General features: G+C 38.3%; 1 protein-coding gene across 3 annotated transcripts in view; it reads left to right on the top strand.

The window, feature by feature from the left end:
• Positions 1-17,708, top strand: part of LOC306852335 (MAGUK p55 subfamily member 7-like) — a 156,471-nt gene that overhangs the window by 123,685 nt on the left and 15,078 nt on the right. For all 3 annotated transcript variants that reach the window (XM_079389071.1, XM_079389072.1, XM_079389073.1), the window contains 3 exons: positions 10,354-10,524; positions 14,539-14,619; positions 17,645-17,708. The exon at positions 17,645-17,708 is cut by the window's right edge and continues 30 nt beyond it. In XM_079389071.1, the coding sequence (XP_079245197.1) occupies positions 10,354-10,524; positions 14,539-14,619; positions 17,645-17,708 (316 nt within the window). The remainder of the gene's footprint in view (positions 1-10,353; positions 10,525-14,538; positions 14,620-17,644) is intronic.

The raw sequence follows: 17,708 nt of genomic DNA, 5'->3' as shown, positions 1-17,708 counted from the left end.
ACCTAAACTATATATATATATATATATATATATATATTTATTTATTTATTTATTTATTTATTTATTTATTTATTTATTTATTTATTTATTTATTTATTTATTTATAAATAAATAACCTAAACTTTTTTATTTATTTATTTAATTAATACTTTAGGTACATTTTTTCTCCTATACACTTAATAACATTGCTTAATACATACAACAAAGTGTAGACATGTCTGTGGGTGTATATGCCGCTCTTTTCACATCTCGTATGCAAACATTGCTGCTCCTCCCCTGCTATGCTGTGTTTGGTTGTCATACCATCACGTGACTCAGCAGCTCCGAGCGCAAGCGGCAAACGGATACTTTTGGCTACAGTGAGAGATGGAGCAGAACTCAGAGCTAAATTTATGGCTAGATGGAACAGAACTCCGGGAGGAAGGAAATCCTTCACATAGTGCATATTATACCTGTATACCGAATCTGTACTTTTTATACATTATCACTGTAAGGTGTGTCCTGAGTTTAGCTTTTTAAAATTATTTCTTAATACATTAAGACACTTTAAATTTTCATTATAACGCTTTTCAATGGGAGTAAAATGCTTAACATGTTGTTGAGCATGTTTGTGCATATATTCTGGGCTCAGCTGCTTGCAACATTGTTTTATTAACAAGCTGTATACCGAATTTAGTCTATTTATTTATTTATTTGGTCTTTATCACTGTCGAACTCCATTTAATTGCACCATATTAAATGTTTTTATATTGCAATTGAAAATGAAATTCGGTGTGTTGCATTCATGTTCTGGGTTCATCTGCTTACCTGTACATACATAGTAGGCCTATATATATTTTTATAAACTATACCGAATTTGGCCTTTTCATATCACAGGTTTTTTTATTGCAATAATAACAAATAAATATTACAGTATGTATAAAACAAACAGAAAATACTGTACGTATATAATATACTAAAATCCTTTCAATAGTAAACGAGTTATGGTTTAATAGTTCTTTTTCATATCAATGTCTTCATTCAATAAGCCACTGAAGTTAAAGGGCATATTGCAGGTTAGAGACTCCAGTTGATGTATAGAAAAATACTGTAGGAACTAGATTTTCTTTAAAATATACTTTAAAATACGCTATTAAGGCTTCTGGAGTCATTTTTGTGAGAGAATTTTACTTCCGCATCTGAAACGTGCCAAAACCGGAAGTGACACATCAAAAGGGAGAGCGGTCCATTTAAACCACAGGAACACAATGGATCGCAATGACAGTTCGGATGCTGAGGAAATTTTAAATGTGTATTTACACTCGTATGACGGACCACAGATAAAATGATGAGCCTGCTATGCAGCCAAGAGAGCAGGACAGGCCAGGATTAGACAGAACAACGGTCAGAGAAGACATTGAGTTGATGTGAGGAGAACAGGGCAGGTGTTTAGTGAGAGATCAGTGTTAGCTTACAGATATACACACGTTAGCTAATGTAATCAGCCAATAGCAATGCTAGTATTGATACTACCAGTAAAAGAAACTAATAAGCGTTGATCAAGCGTGTCACACTCGTTAATATCCGACACTAACGTTGTGTGATAGTGGTTTCTTATCACCGCAGGAGAGAGAGATAAACATGTTTTTGATTCATAGGTGCTTGTGTGGGAAATGTGAGGAAAGCATAGACCTCTCCAGGCCAGCAGACACATGTTTTAGGGCAGAAATCATTTATTACTCTAAGCTAAATACTTGTATACATGTATAAATACATTGTTAAAGATTTTAATATTAAAACATTAAACCATGCTTTTCCACTTGGCCTCCATCACATCTGTTAAGTTACACACCACCGCGGTGTTTGAAGCAGATTCATTAGTGAAGTCCAGTCTCTTCAGCTGCACTAACGCACTGACGCCCGGAAGATACCGTCCTATTTCTTGTTAAGAAACCTGTGGACTCGATGTCCTGACAGGCTGGAGTTTGTGCAACCTCCACAAACACAATAATTTACCATGACAATGATAAATTGAAATAAAAATAACTACCGAAAACAGACTCGCGCGCGCTCAAGCAGAGTGCGGCACACGACTCCCTTATGTGACGTAATATGACGTGATGTTGAAAAAAAGCGTTTTTTTAGAACTGTCCAGGAAAGCCTCACTTTATTTAAATTTGTGCCCTCGCGTCTTGTAAAACATTTTCAAATCCTGCATTAACGGTTCATGTGGTATTTTCATACAAGGTTATATATTCATTTGAAAAAAAAAAATTTAACCTGCAATATGCACTTTAAACTTTTCTTTATAATGGTTTTCTATGGGAGGAAAATGCATAATGTGAAAACTTTGAGCATTGCTTTCATATTCTGGGCATCTGCTTACTTGTATATCTAGTTTGAAACATTAATAAGGTGTATACTGAGTTTTGTCTTTTAATATTACGTTCTTCATTTATTAAGCCACGTTAATTATTTTTATAACTCTTTTCTATGGGAGGAAAATACTTAACAAATAATATCCACGTAGCTTTAAGGTGAATATAATATTAGTCATATCAACATTAGTATTGTTGTTTTTTTTTTAATTGTTGTTGATCATTTAAATTTTTATTTATTTATTTTTTTTTTTTTTTTAATGACAAGTATTGAGATTGGTATCGGCGATACTGGCCCTGTATTTACTCTGTATCGGATCAATACCAAAATTTGCAGTATCGCACACCCCTACTAAACAGACGGAGCGCAATAATTCTGAGTCAAATATGCATTTTATGATAGCAGTAACTGTAAAGGGACTATTGTAATGGATAAATAAAATGTAAGATAATACAGTCCTAATTACTAAGCTCAGATGAGTTAGTGTGTTTCTTATAGCAGTTAAAATGTAGTTTTAATTTAGTGAGATTAAGTTTTAGTTTAGTGACTGTTAATGCTTTAAAGAGCAATGTTAAATTGTAATGTTCTAATGCTATATGTTCTAACTATAAAAGGTACAGCTGTTATAAAACCAGAGAGAAAGGCTGCATGGCTGTGATAGTATGTGAGAGAGTCGATGGTAATATTGCATTGCTATCGGTCCGTGAGCTCAGTTTAGCCTGACAGTTTGCCTGCCCTGAACCAGGTTAGCTTTCCAGCATAAGTAGCCACAGTGACTGAGGTTGAGCTTTGTTAAATTTGCTTTATGGAACCAAATCATTTGACAGTGAGTCAGACTAACTGAAATAAGCCTGGCCTATTTGATAAAATTGTTTTATGAAACAGGCCTCGAGGCGTTAGAAGTCAGAAGGCACAAGTTAATTTATGATTTGCTGTCTGTCTGAACCAAAGAAATAAAAGCGATAATTTTTTTTTCCCATTGCATTGTGTTTGAATCGAATCGACTGGAAATGGAATCGCACTGCATCGTAATAGGAGTGAATTGTATAGCATCGCTATTGATTTATTTATTTATTTGTGCTGTCAATCGATTAAAAAATTTAATCGCATTAATAACTGATTAATCACGATTAATCGCAAATTTTAAATACTAGGATTTACCTGTAAATGTGTTGAAATAAAGGAATGCATGACAAACTAGTTTAAGGAAACCGAAACTTTCACATCTCCGCCAGGTATGAGACATAATCCTTATTATTCTTTTGTTTTAATTCAGCCATTATCAGCCTTTATACTGACAATATAACGTTTACCAAGCCACATCGCTTCAATCCTTGTACACATTTACCCAACTATTATCAAAAGTATTTCTAAATAAATACAACAAAACATTTTCTTGTATTATGACAATGCATTATGAAGAAGAATTGGACCTGTTCAGCAGGTGCATTAGAGCTAACATTAGCATCATGCTACATAAAACAATTTATGAGATTAATAGTACACTTTTACTCCAAACTCACTTTAAACCACCATCAAGTGTTTGTAATAACTTCCTTTTGCGATCACGTATGTATATATGCACTTTGGGTGGCCGCGGTACATTATAAAGGTAGCCCAAAAAACCACAACCCACGGCTCTGTAATTTTTCCTGCCACTGTATTTTCAAAATAGCCCAATTGTGCGGGAAAACCGTGACCCTGGCAACACTGGTTCGCTGTACCCTTGTCACATATGAGTATACATATCTCTCATGCACTGTTGCTCTCTCTCTCTCTCTCTCTCTCTCTCTCATATATACATATATATATATATATATATATATATATATATATATATATATATATATATATATATATATATATATATATATATATATATATATATATATATATATATATATATATATATATATATATATATATATATGATATGATTCAATTACCCATTCATAAAGTCGGTCACGTACTTCATTCCTGAATGAATCAGCTGTTCGAACGAATCAATTCGTGAATGAATGATTCAGTGATCAAATCAGTGACATACCGCCACCTACTGGCAGTTTTATTAAAAAATTTTATGTATCTTTTGTTATTTAAATCATTTAATATTTCTACATTCAAAATTGTATATTTAAAACATTGACCTCAACATGAATTTGTTAATTTAATTGCACTTATGCAACCTCCGAGCCTCATTAAATATCTGAAAATACTAGGGATGTGACGATTACCGGTTTGACTATAAGCCATGATAATATATACACACACACACGTGTGTGTGTGTGTGTGTGTGTCATCAACTACTGTTGTTTTCTCAGCCGATCAGGTATTTGTCGGTTGCTGGGTATCGCTGGTGGTTTCCAAACTCTTGATTTCTCCATGCCCTTAGTTTTTGCTATAGCTATAATTGACTTCCTCTTTTCTTTTAGCATCCAAATTGCTTGCTTTTCTCTCAAAGTCAGCTCCCTCATCTTCATCCTGGTTTGTGTGTGTCATCATCGAATGCAAGATTCAGAATGCAGAACTAATGGATATAACTGATACAACACATTCCCTAATTTTAATATCTGAAGAATTAATGCAACAGGACACAGCTGATCACTTAGAAAGACCTGTGAAGCAACTGTTCCAATACTTATGCTCACATCAGATAGAGGGATGAAACTCTAAAAGTGCTGAACTTCTTAGCTGGTAAAACATCTGTGTGTTGAATCACCCAATAATAAAATGTGACATTGTGTAGTTTTGTCTCATATTCATCTTTTAATCATATTTGCAAATGTCTTTACTCCACAGCCAACAGAGTAATTTTGTCTTTACTGTTCCAATACTTCACACACACACACACACACACACACACACACACACACATACATGTACCAATGAGAGCATTTGGGGTGCGCCTAAGACTGCAGAAGCGCTCACATGAACGGCGCTCCCAATAAAATTATTTAGGCTAAGCATCAACATTCACAAACCACTGTTAAATTTTTATTTATTTTTTTACAGAAAAGGATCCAGCGTGCTCGTAATCATGACTTCATAAGTGGGAAATAGGAAGTTTCCGATAGCACGTGAAGACAGCAGAGAAGTGCTCTCACTCAGCACAATGGAGTGCATCGTTTTGTTAACTTTGTGGTTTATTATTTTGAGTTGTTTGGGACGCGTTGACACATGGCCCTCTCACAATATATTTACACAGTCATGCTGCACATATCATAAGTTCTGCGCTCTGGCATGGTTAGCGCTCCCACTACATGCGTACTCTTCCAACTGAGGGTTAGTCTCGCGTAGCCAGACCTCAGACTGATGGCTGAAGGTCTGGAATAGATGGCCGCTTTCATCGGCCAAGATCCGCCCATGGGGCTGTTTGACCAACATGTCAAACAACCAATCATAGTTCGTTTCGTTCAGCGTCATGTTTCGGGGCGTGGAAATGTCGTCACAATAACAAACCGGTGTGTGAAACTTCTCGGATGTATTTTAAAGATTCTATGCCGCAAACTTTAAATATTTTAAATAAACGCTTAGTTGACCCTGATAAGCGTTCGTCGTCACATTTGTAAACACGACGGGTGTCGTCTTTCGTGAGGGGGTTTGGCACCACGGCATCTTTGTTTCCTGGTGGACCGAAAATAAATGCAACACTCGCATTTCACGGAAATCCGGTTTAATTCAACCAGTCAGATGACGACTCAGACATTCCTGAAGTGTTTCCAGAAATGTGTGCCATATGCATCAGACGTTTAGTCAGACGTTCTGTGGGTATTAGTGATGTCTGAGGCTGAGACTAGGGCCGGCTAAACCAACCGCGCCTGAGCGCGGCATGGAGCGATCACACTAGTCAAATGAACCGGGCTTTGGGGTCAAACACGCTCGGGCACGGTTACGATTGCCTGCATGAGTACACCCTTATATTCCCGCATCCCGCACACACGAGTCTCTATCCACCCGCTCCCGCACTCACCCATCAAGTGTTGTCCCGCGCCACACTTGTTGCATTGGGTCATGCAATAGTGCAGGTCTTTACTCGAAAGGTGCCTGTTATAATGTTATGATCGAGGCTCTGGACTCTGAGCATAACTTGTTTTTCTATAACAAACAACAAAATATTTTCTATAAAAATGTTAATGCCCTGGCAGTGGCAAATAGCTTTGGTTTTATATTTAATTTGATTACATCAATGTTATAAGTTGAGATTTACAAGACATGTTTTAACTGCTACTATGTAAAAGGAATACTGCTGTAAAAAAGCACCTTAATTGTTTAAAGTATTTGCAAACCAAATGTTATTGCACTTTTGTTTATATAGCAGTACTTTTAAATGAAAAAGGGCACTACACTACTTTTGAATTCATTATTGAATTGTGCATATATATATATATATATATATATGTGTGTGTGTGTGTGTGTATATGTGTATATATATGTATATGTATGTATGTGTGTGTGTGTGTGTGTGTGTATATATACATACATATATACATACACACACACACACACACACACACACACATACACACGGCTCAAGACATCTTAACAATCCTTTCTCTGAATTTTGAATAGGGCAGAGAAAAAAATATAACTCCTTGATTCAGGTCTATTCTCCTTTGGCTAACAGGAACGAAGAATCGGTATTCAGCGCAAGCCTGTAACACTTGGGCAGAACACGACTTTCCACTTAGGCAGCACAATGGAATCCACTCCTACAGTGTGTTTCCCCTAGACAGCCATTCTTAATGAGTTCAACATGATTCAAAGCAGTGCCCAATACATATTTCAAATAGCACTACGAAATACTTTCAAATTTTTCTTTAATCGTTGCCTGTGATGGTTATCCATCTTCTCCCCTGGATCCAGGCAGCCATTTCAGAATGCTGAGCAATAACTGAAGTTGGTAAACCGTTTGTCTGAGTGCACAGAAAGACACATTTTCCCCTAGAAGAGATGGAATATAGTTAGTGTGCACATGAGATGAGATCAGACGATTCTGGTACGTGCGATTTGCACCGGAAACTTCTCAATGTTTGATGCTGGGGGTCTCCCTGACACCGCCCCAGGGGCCTGTACAATACCACTAAACCTTTCCACAGATGACTGTAAAAGAGGGTGGGAGGGAGTGAAGGCCATATGCCTGTCCATCTGAATGGATCATTCACATGTTCGACAGGCAGCTCTCCGTTAACCTTTTTTGGGGTGGAAGGTGTAGGCATTTCACAAGAGAGAACTTTATTTGAGTTCATTTCCTCCTTTCAGGAAGCCTTGGAACTAACTTTGTTCAACCGTATCCACCTTCACTCTCTCGATCTGTAAAAAGCAGCATACTTGCAAAAATTTACTACATGATTAAATATGACTTACAAGCTCAGGACAAGGATTATCCATTCCAAAATAATGGATAAAAGAATTAGTTGCAGGTTGTAAACCAAAAGATGATGGAAAAATAGGGGAGCTCTTTCTATGAAATCATTTTCTGTTTGATTGATCGCTCTACAGTGTGTTATGATTCCCCTTTTTGACCTTTTTCTGGTTCCCTTACCTTTTTGATAAATGTGAATGTGCATCATTCCATATCCATACAGGGAGTTAATGTGTTTGAAGGTTACAACCCTCATCATCTTCAGCGTTTTTGAATCCCTCAGGGCTTTCAGCTCACACATCTACTCAATTTCTTCCACGGCTGTAAGATATTATTGCTGTGGAAAATGGGCATTCGGGAGCCACAGCAACTCTCAGGCGATTGTGTGTGCGGCGGCAGCGCACGTCTTTCTGTATTTACACTGAATTTGGGCCTTTTCATTGTTTTTCCTTCCATGTCTCTGTGGAAGAACAGGTTTGATTTGTGAACTGCTAGTTGGTGATGGTAGGTTGCGTAGCTCTGAGGTCCAATTAACTCGTCACGCCACAGTGCACGCCATGTTTGGGCCTCTACAGCGGGCACGTGTTGGTCTTCTAGCCTGTACTGTCATACTGGAAGGGAAATGGAAGGAATTTTATGACTGTCCTTGGCTGGCTGGCTTTCTCTTTTTATATTTATCTTCGTCCCCAAACCAGAAGGTCCTTGGCTGAGCATTTCTAATATACTCAAGCTGCCTTCTGTCACCCCACATATAGATTTGTCTCACAAAGCCGCGTCCTTTGGAAAAAGAGAGAAATAAGGAGAAGCAGGCCCAACATTTCTGCTCAGACTGGAATGGATTAATTTTCATGTGTTTTTTTTTTTTCTTATTCGGCCTCAATCAGTTACGGGGACTGGGGTTCAAGAGGGGGTAGAGTTGCTTGCTTTCTGAGTCTTTTTTTATTTTTTATTTTGTTATATATATAAATCCTCATTGAGACTGAAAGCAATATTTCAGCTATTTGGATGGAGCGGTCTATCCTGTTTTAAGTGATTTTGAAGGGTCTCGATTACGAATCCTCTTCAGACATCCGCAATTTGCACTGACTAGCCACAGCCGAGCAGTCGTAATAAAAGCTTTGCACCTGCTCTGTGTTTGGGAAAATGGAGATTCCTGATGCCAGAGCTAATCGACTATCGAAACTGAAGGGTACGAAAATTGAATGGAACAAGCCACTCAGTGTTTCAGCTTACTAAAGGTCACCCTCATATCCTCTCGAAAGGAATGATTTGGCACCTGGTACCTTTTCCCCATCGAATGATGTTGATATTTGTCAGACAATCATACCTATATGCTTACCTGGTTGTAATAATGCAGTTCTTGATGTTTTTGCTCCAGTCAGGGTTGAGTTTTAGCGTGATGGCAACACGTCAAGTGGCACGAGCAGCAGAGACCACAGGTTAGCCTGAGTGGAAGAATGCTCTGTCCTAAAAGCTTGTAACCAAATCCTCACTGTGGAACCACACAAACACTTGTGTTGCGGTACAGCGGGCGCTTGACTTACGGTGTGTTTCATTTGTATCCCAGCGTAGGTCCCCACCAGCCCTTATTAGGTGACTGTGTGGAAAAGAACAAGCTGTAAAGAATGCAGGATCTGTCCACGGCCGCACATCTGCGCTCCGCGGTCTCTCGGGGCTGTGGAAAGTATTAAAGGGGGACTGGATCAGGGCTTTTTTTTTTTTCATTCCCCTTCTCAGTCCATAATTTTCTTACTGCCGTAATCTTATTTGGGCATCTTGCATCATATCCCTGCGTTCATTAATCACGGTTTAAAAAAATAAAACACAGTAGAGGCAGGAGGGGAAAATGCCTTGTGCAGAGATGGGGTATTAGGTGTCTCTGGTTTGGGGCTGTGCTAGACTAACTAGCATCTGTCATGAATATAAAACCGTGCTGCTTAAATGAGGGGTACATTTTGAGTTTTGATACAGTCTGGGGTCATTAAAGACAGACTGGTGCTGTCCAGAGTAATCAGACAGGAAGTTTTGTGGTGAGGTCCTTAACAACCTTTTAGGACATGAAAAAACCACCCGTAGCTATGACCGTGTCCTGAAATAGCCCACCTCCTGCCGTGTCCCCATGAAAGTCGTAGCCTCAGATATTTCGGTCTGGTCGTTTTGTTACCTGGACGCAGATGAAAGAACCACAAGTCGGTTCATATGATGATGGCGCACAGGAAAATCTGTTATGATCGGGCCCAGATGGAATCTGCGGACATTTTTTGTATTTTCCGTGCTGATTTTTAGGGGGAAATCTGTGGAATGGGTTTAGATATGGTAAAATGTGGTATATGGAACTAATAGACCTAAACACTTGACAGATGAAAGAGTAACCAATATACCAAAATATCTGATGAATGAACACATAAGGAATGAAGTGTATGTAGAACATAGTCAAAAACAATATACCACAAGCCTATTTTAAAAGGTGCTATTAATATAGAAAGGCTTGTGAATATCTTAAGGAAGAATGAGTAAGTGTGTTAAGATCCAATAAGACTTCTATGTCTATATCCTCATTCTCAAATGCACACAAGAAAGTGAGACAAGCTTGTTGTTCTTTTGTCTTTATTTGTTTCTCTCTTCCTCTCCAGCGGGTCTACGGAGGAGTTTTCGTCTCAGCAGAAGGGATAAGAAGACAAATAAATCCATGTATGAATGTAAGAGAAGTGAGCAGTACGACACAGCTGATGTGCCCACTTATGAAGAGGTGACGGCCTACCGCAGAAAACACGGAGACAGGCACAGACTTGTCGTGTTAGTTGGTGAGTGTAACAGCTTTGGTATATAAAATGTGTTTTTTTGCTGTCAAAATGATGGACATGTTCACTTAAAAGTTTTCAGAAATGTAAAAATACAAAGAAGGAATAGGCGTAGTTCAAAACAACACTATTTTGAGGCTATGCACAACCAGTGCTTTATCCACAGCAGCACTTGACTGTAACCTATAAATCCCGTTCTGCTGTGGGACTCTCACTCAACCCGGCCCTCTAAAGACCCCTAGAGCTGACGGGACCGGTTGAGGATTAATTCATCTTTGTGACACTTCATTCGCAGCGCTGGTGTTCTATTGGAACATTTTATTCCTCCTTAATATTATTCACCAAAGAATTGTTAACACTTATTTTCAAGGGAACAGCGAGGGCAAAACCGCAGTGAGACGTCAGCTTTACAAAGTGAAAAAAACGTGAAATTAGATTTTCGAATGTCAGATTTGGTGTTTGTTTGCCAGAAATTCTGGTCAAAGGATATAGAAGCCTGAACAATGAATTAAGTGTTTCATAAAAGTGTGAATAAAAAGTCATTTAGATTTGTTTGACAGATAGCTTGAGGGTTTCAGGTTCCTTTTGTTTTAGTTTTTTATAATGTTGAAATGCTGCATTAACCACTTCTCATCGACCTCCTCCACTCTAAATCAAGTTCATAATTTAGTTTTTCCCAGTGTAAAGGGCTGTTGTTGTGAAAATGTCCTCATATACTGACAAGCAATGTTGACCAGGTGTATAAAATATTTCACATACAAATCTGTGAGAGGTAGTACAGGGTCACGGTTCACTGCAGGCCGTGTGTTTGTGAATGCAACACAGCATATGGATTCTATCACAGTTTTGTTGGTGCATGTAATTAATGGGGTGTGTGTTCACATGCCTGTGTGAGCGAGTGCATAAGGTGGTCTGTTTAATTAATCAAGCTTTTCCTACTGTCAGGATGCCCCTCTGGTAATTTGCAACTCATACGGTCAAACTAACACAAATATTTTCAGTTTTGGCTCATAAGGTGGAGGGCATCATCATGGATGTATCAGTCGTGACAAACCCAAGGATGTAGAAAAAGGGTCTGCTGTGTTTTCTCTCTGAACTGTTATTCTGTCCCTTGAGGTCATGCTTTAACTTTTCCTTGCCTGCACTTTTTATTTTTATTTTTTTCCTTGTCTGTCTTTGTCATGCTCCTTGCCGGTTGTTTTATAGCATTTAATAATGCTGCCATTAATGATGCCATTTGAATCTCTTTCCTCACACGTCTCTCTCTGTACTCTTTGATTTGTGCTTTCTTGCTATTGTGAATTAAATGATTCATTTGAAAGCACATTAAACTTTTACACTCCGGTTAGACGTTTACCCCTGTCTGCGGACAACAGGGTCAAGCAAAATCACCCCAGAACAAAATAGTCCTACTTCCCTTTGCTTTCTCTAACACGACTGACCCACAGTTTGCGGTTGGGTTTCAAACGACTTTCCAGACGAATCAAGATCTTATCTGTTTGGATACATATTAATCGAGCGGCCAAAGTCAACACATTTAACATATGCGCAGCTTCGCAAGCCCACCGTAGTGTTTTAACTGAAACCTGATTATTTAACATAGCAAATTATCTGTTTTTTTTCCTACATGTTTGAGTTAAGATTGAAGAGATTTCAGTTTATATAGACCCAGACAGAATAACGGTGGAACAGAAGAATGGCCATTGAGGAAAATGATGATCTAAAGGAGATGTCGGTTCAAACGACGGATCAGATTCTTTATTTCCTTTTTATATCAGAATTTTGTTTCTCTTTCCAAACATCTCTGTCTGGGCTTTTGTAATTGAACATTACAGTTTGGGCTGCATTGTGTTGTAGAACTATCAAGTATAATTTTTACACATCTGAGCAGTTGGCAGGGTGCTGTACAAGTAGCATAGTGCCCAGCTTAAAATCTTGCCAAAAAGCTTTAATTGTGAACTAATCACACATAAACCTGTGAAGAAAGGTTATTTATCGGACACACTTGGTGGAATATGTTGATGCTGATAATATGAGGACATGATGACAGTGTTTTAAGGAGCGTTGAGAGAAGGTTGGACGGCGGCCCCCCACATTCAGCCAGCCTAGCAGCTCCTCTAGGTTAACTGCATCTGCTCTGCGCTTGGCCTGGAAGTTATTAAGCCTTTCGTATTAGCCTTCTCCCCTAATGAGCGCCCTAATGACTACTGACACTTTTATGACCGCTGCAACCTGCCCCCATGCGTGCGCGCATACACTTGGATTGAAAAACAATTACTCAAATGTGTTATTTTATTGGGGCTGTTGAAGAGTAAAGGGCTAGTTTTTGTTTGGGTCAAAAAAGCGTATGAACAGAATAATCGGGGAAAAAATACACAAAGGCAAGTCAGTTAACCCCTCTGATGCACCACTGACCCATTTTGAAGGTTGTTTAGACTGTAGGATCTGCTAGCTGCACAGTGCTTGAACTCAGACTGCAAGTTTCAATGCTGTTTGTGGCTTTTTGCACACAAGCGGCTATACATCAGAGATAGGGCGAGCCACTGTGGAGATGAGTGACTGAGGGCTTTAAACTCATTTAGTGCACATGATGAGTGAATAGAGTGGCCAAGGGACTACAGACCATCCATCTTCCCTTTGACAAGGTTTCTATGTGGCAGGTAGACAGGGTCTAGTGGGGTCTGGAGATTAACATCCCCTGAAAATAAAGACCGTTTGAGTTTGTGGGTCCTTTTAAGGGGAAGGAGCGTTTGCATATTGGAAACATGTATATCGGTGTACTTTTTTCATTTTCCACCTATATATACACGCATAAACACAGTTTTTACATATGGCTCTCAAACAGGAGCTCCACATTACTCAGTGACCCTGAAACACAAGGAATAATCTCCTGTTTCCTCACCGTAATAAATCAGCATCTTGCTCGTCTCCTCTATCACAGTGGAATAAGGATAGCACGTTTTGCACCGTCATGGGCTGCTCATGATGTCGTGTGTGTTGGAAAGTGTATGATTCATCAAATGAAAATGTGTATTCTCCCAGCTGCTAGGAAAAACATCTTTGTGTTCTCTAACATATAGATTTTGATTTGTGCATGTCTCATAGCAATCATTAATGGCTAGTAGAAAAACCACGCTTGACTCTCTGCATTATACAGTGTGAATCTTGGCCTGTCTTTAACAGGGCCTTGACATGCATGGAGGTATCAAATCTCTGTTGCTGTGTATTTTTGCTGCGTATGTGGCTCAGACTCTGTGACTACAGAAAGAACAACTCAGGGCTTGCAGTGAAAAAGATGCAAGGAGGAGAAATGGATGACTTAAATTTTTCACTGTTCACTATGCTTGGACTGGATAGTACAGTAAAAACTTCACTGTGCTTCACAACTTTTAAGTGCAAAATCATGTTTTAATTAGCTGTACCTTTTTTAAACTACTTTTTTGACTACAGTAAATTAAATTTGTAATTCAACTTCATTTTGTGTACACTTTACACTTTTTGTCTACACTGCCTGTCAAAGGTTTGGGGTCAGATCAGCTTATTCTCACCAAGGCAGCATCTATTTGATCAAAGTAAAAGGAAAACATGTAACATTGTGAAATTCGCAATTTAAAATGACTGTTTTCAGTATCAAACGATCCTTCGGAAATCAGTCTAATATGCTGATTTGGTGCTCAAGAAAAATGTCTCATCAGTATTGAAAACACTTGTATTGATTAATTTTTGGCGGAAAATTTGATATTTCTTTAATGAATCTTTAATGAATATGAAGTTCAAAAGAACAGCATTTATTTGACATAAATCTTTTGTTATAATATTAAAGTCTTTTAAAAGTATTAATGTCTTAACCCAAACTTTAGGACAGTAGTGTGTTTTTAATAAAACATTTAATTCATAGTCTCTTTTTTTTGTCTGAAATGATACAATAGAAAAAAATAGCAGCATGCTAAAATACAATTTAAGCAATATATTAATGGACTTTGTTTCTGTGTCTCTCTCTCTGTTTTGCTTATCTAGGTCCTACTGGGGTTGGTTTGAATGAGCTCAAAAGGAAGTTGTTGATATCCGATCCACAACATTTTAGTGTCACCATCCCACGTAAGTCTTTCCTTATGTGTGTGTGCATTTGTGTGAGAGTATGAGACTGATTTTTTTTTTGTGTGTGTGTGTGTGTGTGTCATACCCATCACAATACTGTAGATTTACATTTGTGACAATGATTCTCTCACCTCATCAGTCATGACTCTACTTGACGCATTCCTCTGTCCCGAGCAGCAGCGCCCATTCCCTCCCTCCAGCATCCAGAAATACACCAGAGCAGATATTTTTGGGACATATAAATAAGCCTGCGATGTATGTATTTAAACAGGCCGACGCTGTGGAGAAATAGCATATTTAGAGGCAGGAAAGTGAGAAACGGAGCTTGAAGGTTTGAAGGAGTTGGAGACAGTGGCTAGAAAACCCATGACTGTTGATATAACAGTTGGATGTTTGTTAAAATCGAATTTGGCTTTAATAGATGTCTGATTCAGGCTCTGACACTTTGAAATGCCACTGGTATTAAAATCCCATCCAAAGCTTTTTGCCTTAATGCTACCTAATTGCTCACAAATGTGACCCCTGCATTAGTCTGTATTATGTAGCCCGGTTCCTCTGAGACCTTACGAAGGATTTAGATTAAAGGAATGGATTCTTGGAAAGTGACTGTTTTGAAAGTGCTTTTTGGTCATCTTTCCCCTTTTATTTCAATCCTGCCAGCTCCAACTCTCATTGTTAATATGGAGTGATTAAACGTTGAATATTTCTATTTCATTTGTCTAAAGAAGACCAACGTGAACGATTGCTTCAAATTTCCAACAACTGGGTCTTTTAAAATGCAAACTAGTCATGGCAGCAATGCTAGTGAGATTGTAGAATACGATTAGTTGGGAGCACTTGAACATTTTGTCTCCTTTCCAACTTTTACTGCTATTTTCCATGATCTTAGAATTAAATTCAAATTCTTTTGCCACACCAAAAACATTTCCTATGCCACAGAGCTAATGCCAGATGAAATGTATTCTATTTCTTTCAGCAGTACAAGGGAGTCACTTTTTTTCTTTGTTTTGTGAACACCAGCAGTTGGAAGTATAATAACATGTTATCTTATGTCTGTGGTGGGCTGTCATCATGAGAGGGGGATGCCTCTTCATCAAAAATGTGATGGGTTGAGGGCAACTAATAATTTACTCCCATCCCACCCAAATCATACTTTCTCTCATCTCTCTCCCTCTGTCTTTGTCTATAGGAATAGGTGTCCACTTACAAACTAAATGAGGAAATTGGGCAGCCGCTTGTGCATTCATTTGACCAATCGTACACTACTGCTGAGAGATTTTTGTATTTTTTTTAAAGGAGTCTCTAATGCTTACCAAGGCTGCATTTATTTGATCAAAAATACAACAAATAGTAATATTGGAAAATTTATATTTGCAAGTGTCACATGGTCATTCAAAAATTATTCTAATATGCTGATTTGATGCTCAAGAAACATGGTTTATGACAGTTGAGAATGATTGTTCTGCTTGATATTTATGTGGAAAACCTTTTTTCAGGATTCTTTAAATAGAAATTTCAAAGTTAAGCATTTTTTCATACTATTATAAATGTCTTTACACTTTACCATCGATTTTGATCAACTTCATTCATTCTTGCTGAACAAAAGTGTTAGTTTCTTTTAAAAAAAATAACTGAACTGTAATGTGTTTATATGTTTAAAAAAAATTACCCATACATGTCATGATAAATAGAGTGATAGAGACCATTCAATAGGGGCCTTGAAAAAGCAGAAGGAAAAAAGCAGTGGAAGAAAAATCTTGGAACAAGGCGAGTTGGAATGGTGATAAAGTTTAATAGTTTGTTTTGGAGCTGCTGCCGGCTTGCAGACGATTTGTCGGAGGTGTGTTCTACAATGACCTTTAACCTCCCCGACACTCGTTAAACACACCGCTGTGTCTCTCCACACGGTAAACTCTGACCCTGGCTATACCCGGCGGAGCCATGCTGGCTGGACTGGCACGCGCCGACTGATTTAAAGACAGGAGTTTATAAGCAGCTGAAAGCAGCTACAGGGCTAATGAGGGACAGAGTAAACTCAGTGCTGGGTACTGTACAGTTTGCTCCTGGGGCTTTACAAGCAGCGTTACACTCACACTGCCCTTTAGAAGCCTTGTGGTGAGATGAGCCAAGACAGATGTGGTGGGTGTGGCGTCAGACCTTGAAGAGGTGGTTTACTTTAAATAAAATTAAGTGGGAAGTAAAATGCCCATGAGGAAACTCCCTTTAATCAAGGAAATGTCTCTAATGAACATTTCTTCACATGTACTCCTTGAAGCACCTTTAACCATTATTCCACCACAGTGCTCTATGAAACCCTGGGTAAAAGTATCGTTTTTCACAGAGGGTTAATTGTAATCTTCTTAATCACATTCTGTGAATAATCCCAGTATTGATTGTTAAAATGTTATGATTGAGCTTTTACGTTAATACCTATTTTAGTGGCTGTGTGAAAATGTATTTGCAAAGCACCTCCAGTCCTGTACAGTACCTGTACTGTCCTCATTGTTCATGTAGAATATACTGTATAGTGTGGTTCAGTTCAAGAACAGTTGACTCTTATGAACCAGTTCTGTTTACTGAATCCAAAACATGCACTGTTACCAGTGTAGCCCAATTCCCAAAATAAGTCACTCTTGAGCCAGTTCTTGTAATTCTCTTTTACTCTTCTGAATCATGAGCTGGTTAATCACAATCGATTTAAGATATCCAGATATCCATATTTTCTCCAGTAATGTGCTACAATTTTATGTGGATGGGCTTGTGTTTTGTAAAAGCTAGAGTACACTACAGCTTTTGCCCAGATATTTGCCCCAATTTTCAGTCTTGCCAAGTAAATTTTTGACTTTCAATTTTTGAGGTGATTTTAGAACGCGTAGTGCAGTTTTTCTCTGTAACCATTTGCAAGATCGGCAAGTGCATGATGTCAGATTTGAAAAGTCATGTAGCATTTTCTATTCGATCTGTAAGTGTTAGACTATACAAAATCAGATACTTTGCCTTAATTACTTTCCCTTATCTTTCACAGACACATCTCGATCGAAGCGACATCAGGAAAGCGATGGAGTGGAGTATCATTTTATCTCCAAACA

The sequence above is a fragment of the Barbus barbus genome, assembly GCF_936440315.1.
Source record: "Barbus barbus genome assembly, chromosome: 32".
Lineage (NCBI taxonomy): Eukaryota > Metazoa > Chordata > Actinopteri > Cypriniformes > Cyprinidae > Barbus > Barbus barbus.
The sequence above is the reverse complement of the archived record's forward strand: the minus strand, read 5'-3'. Positions and strand labels throughout refer to the sequence as shown.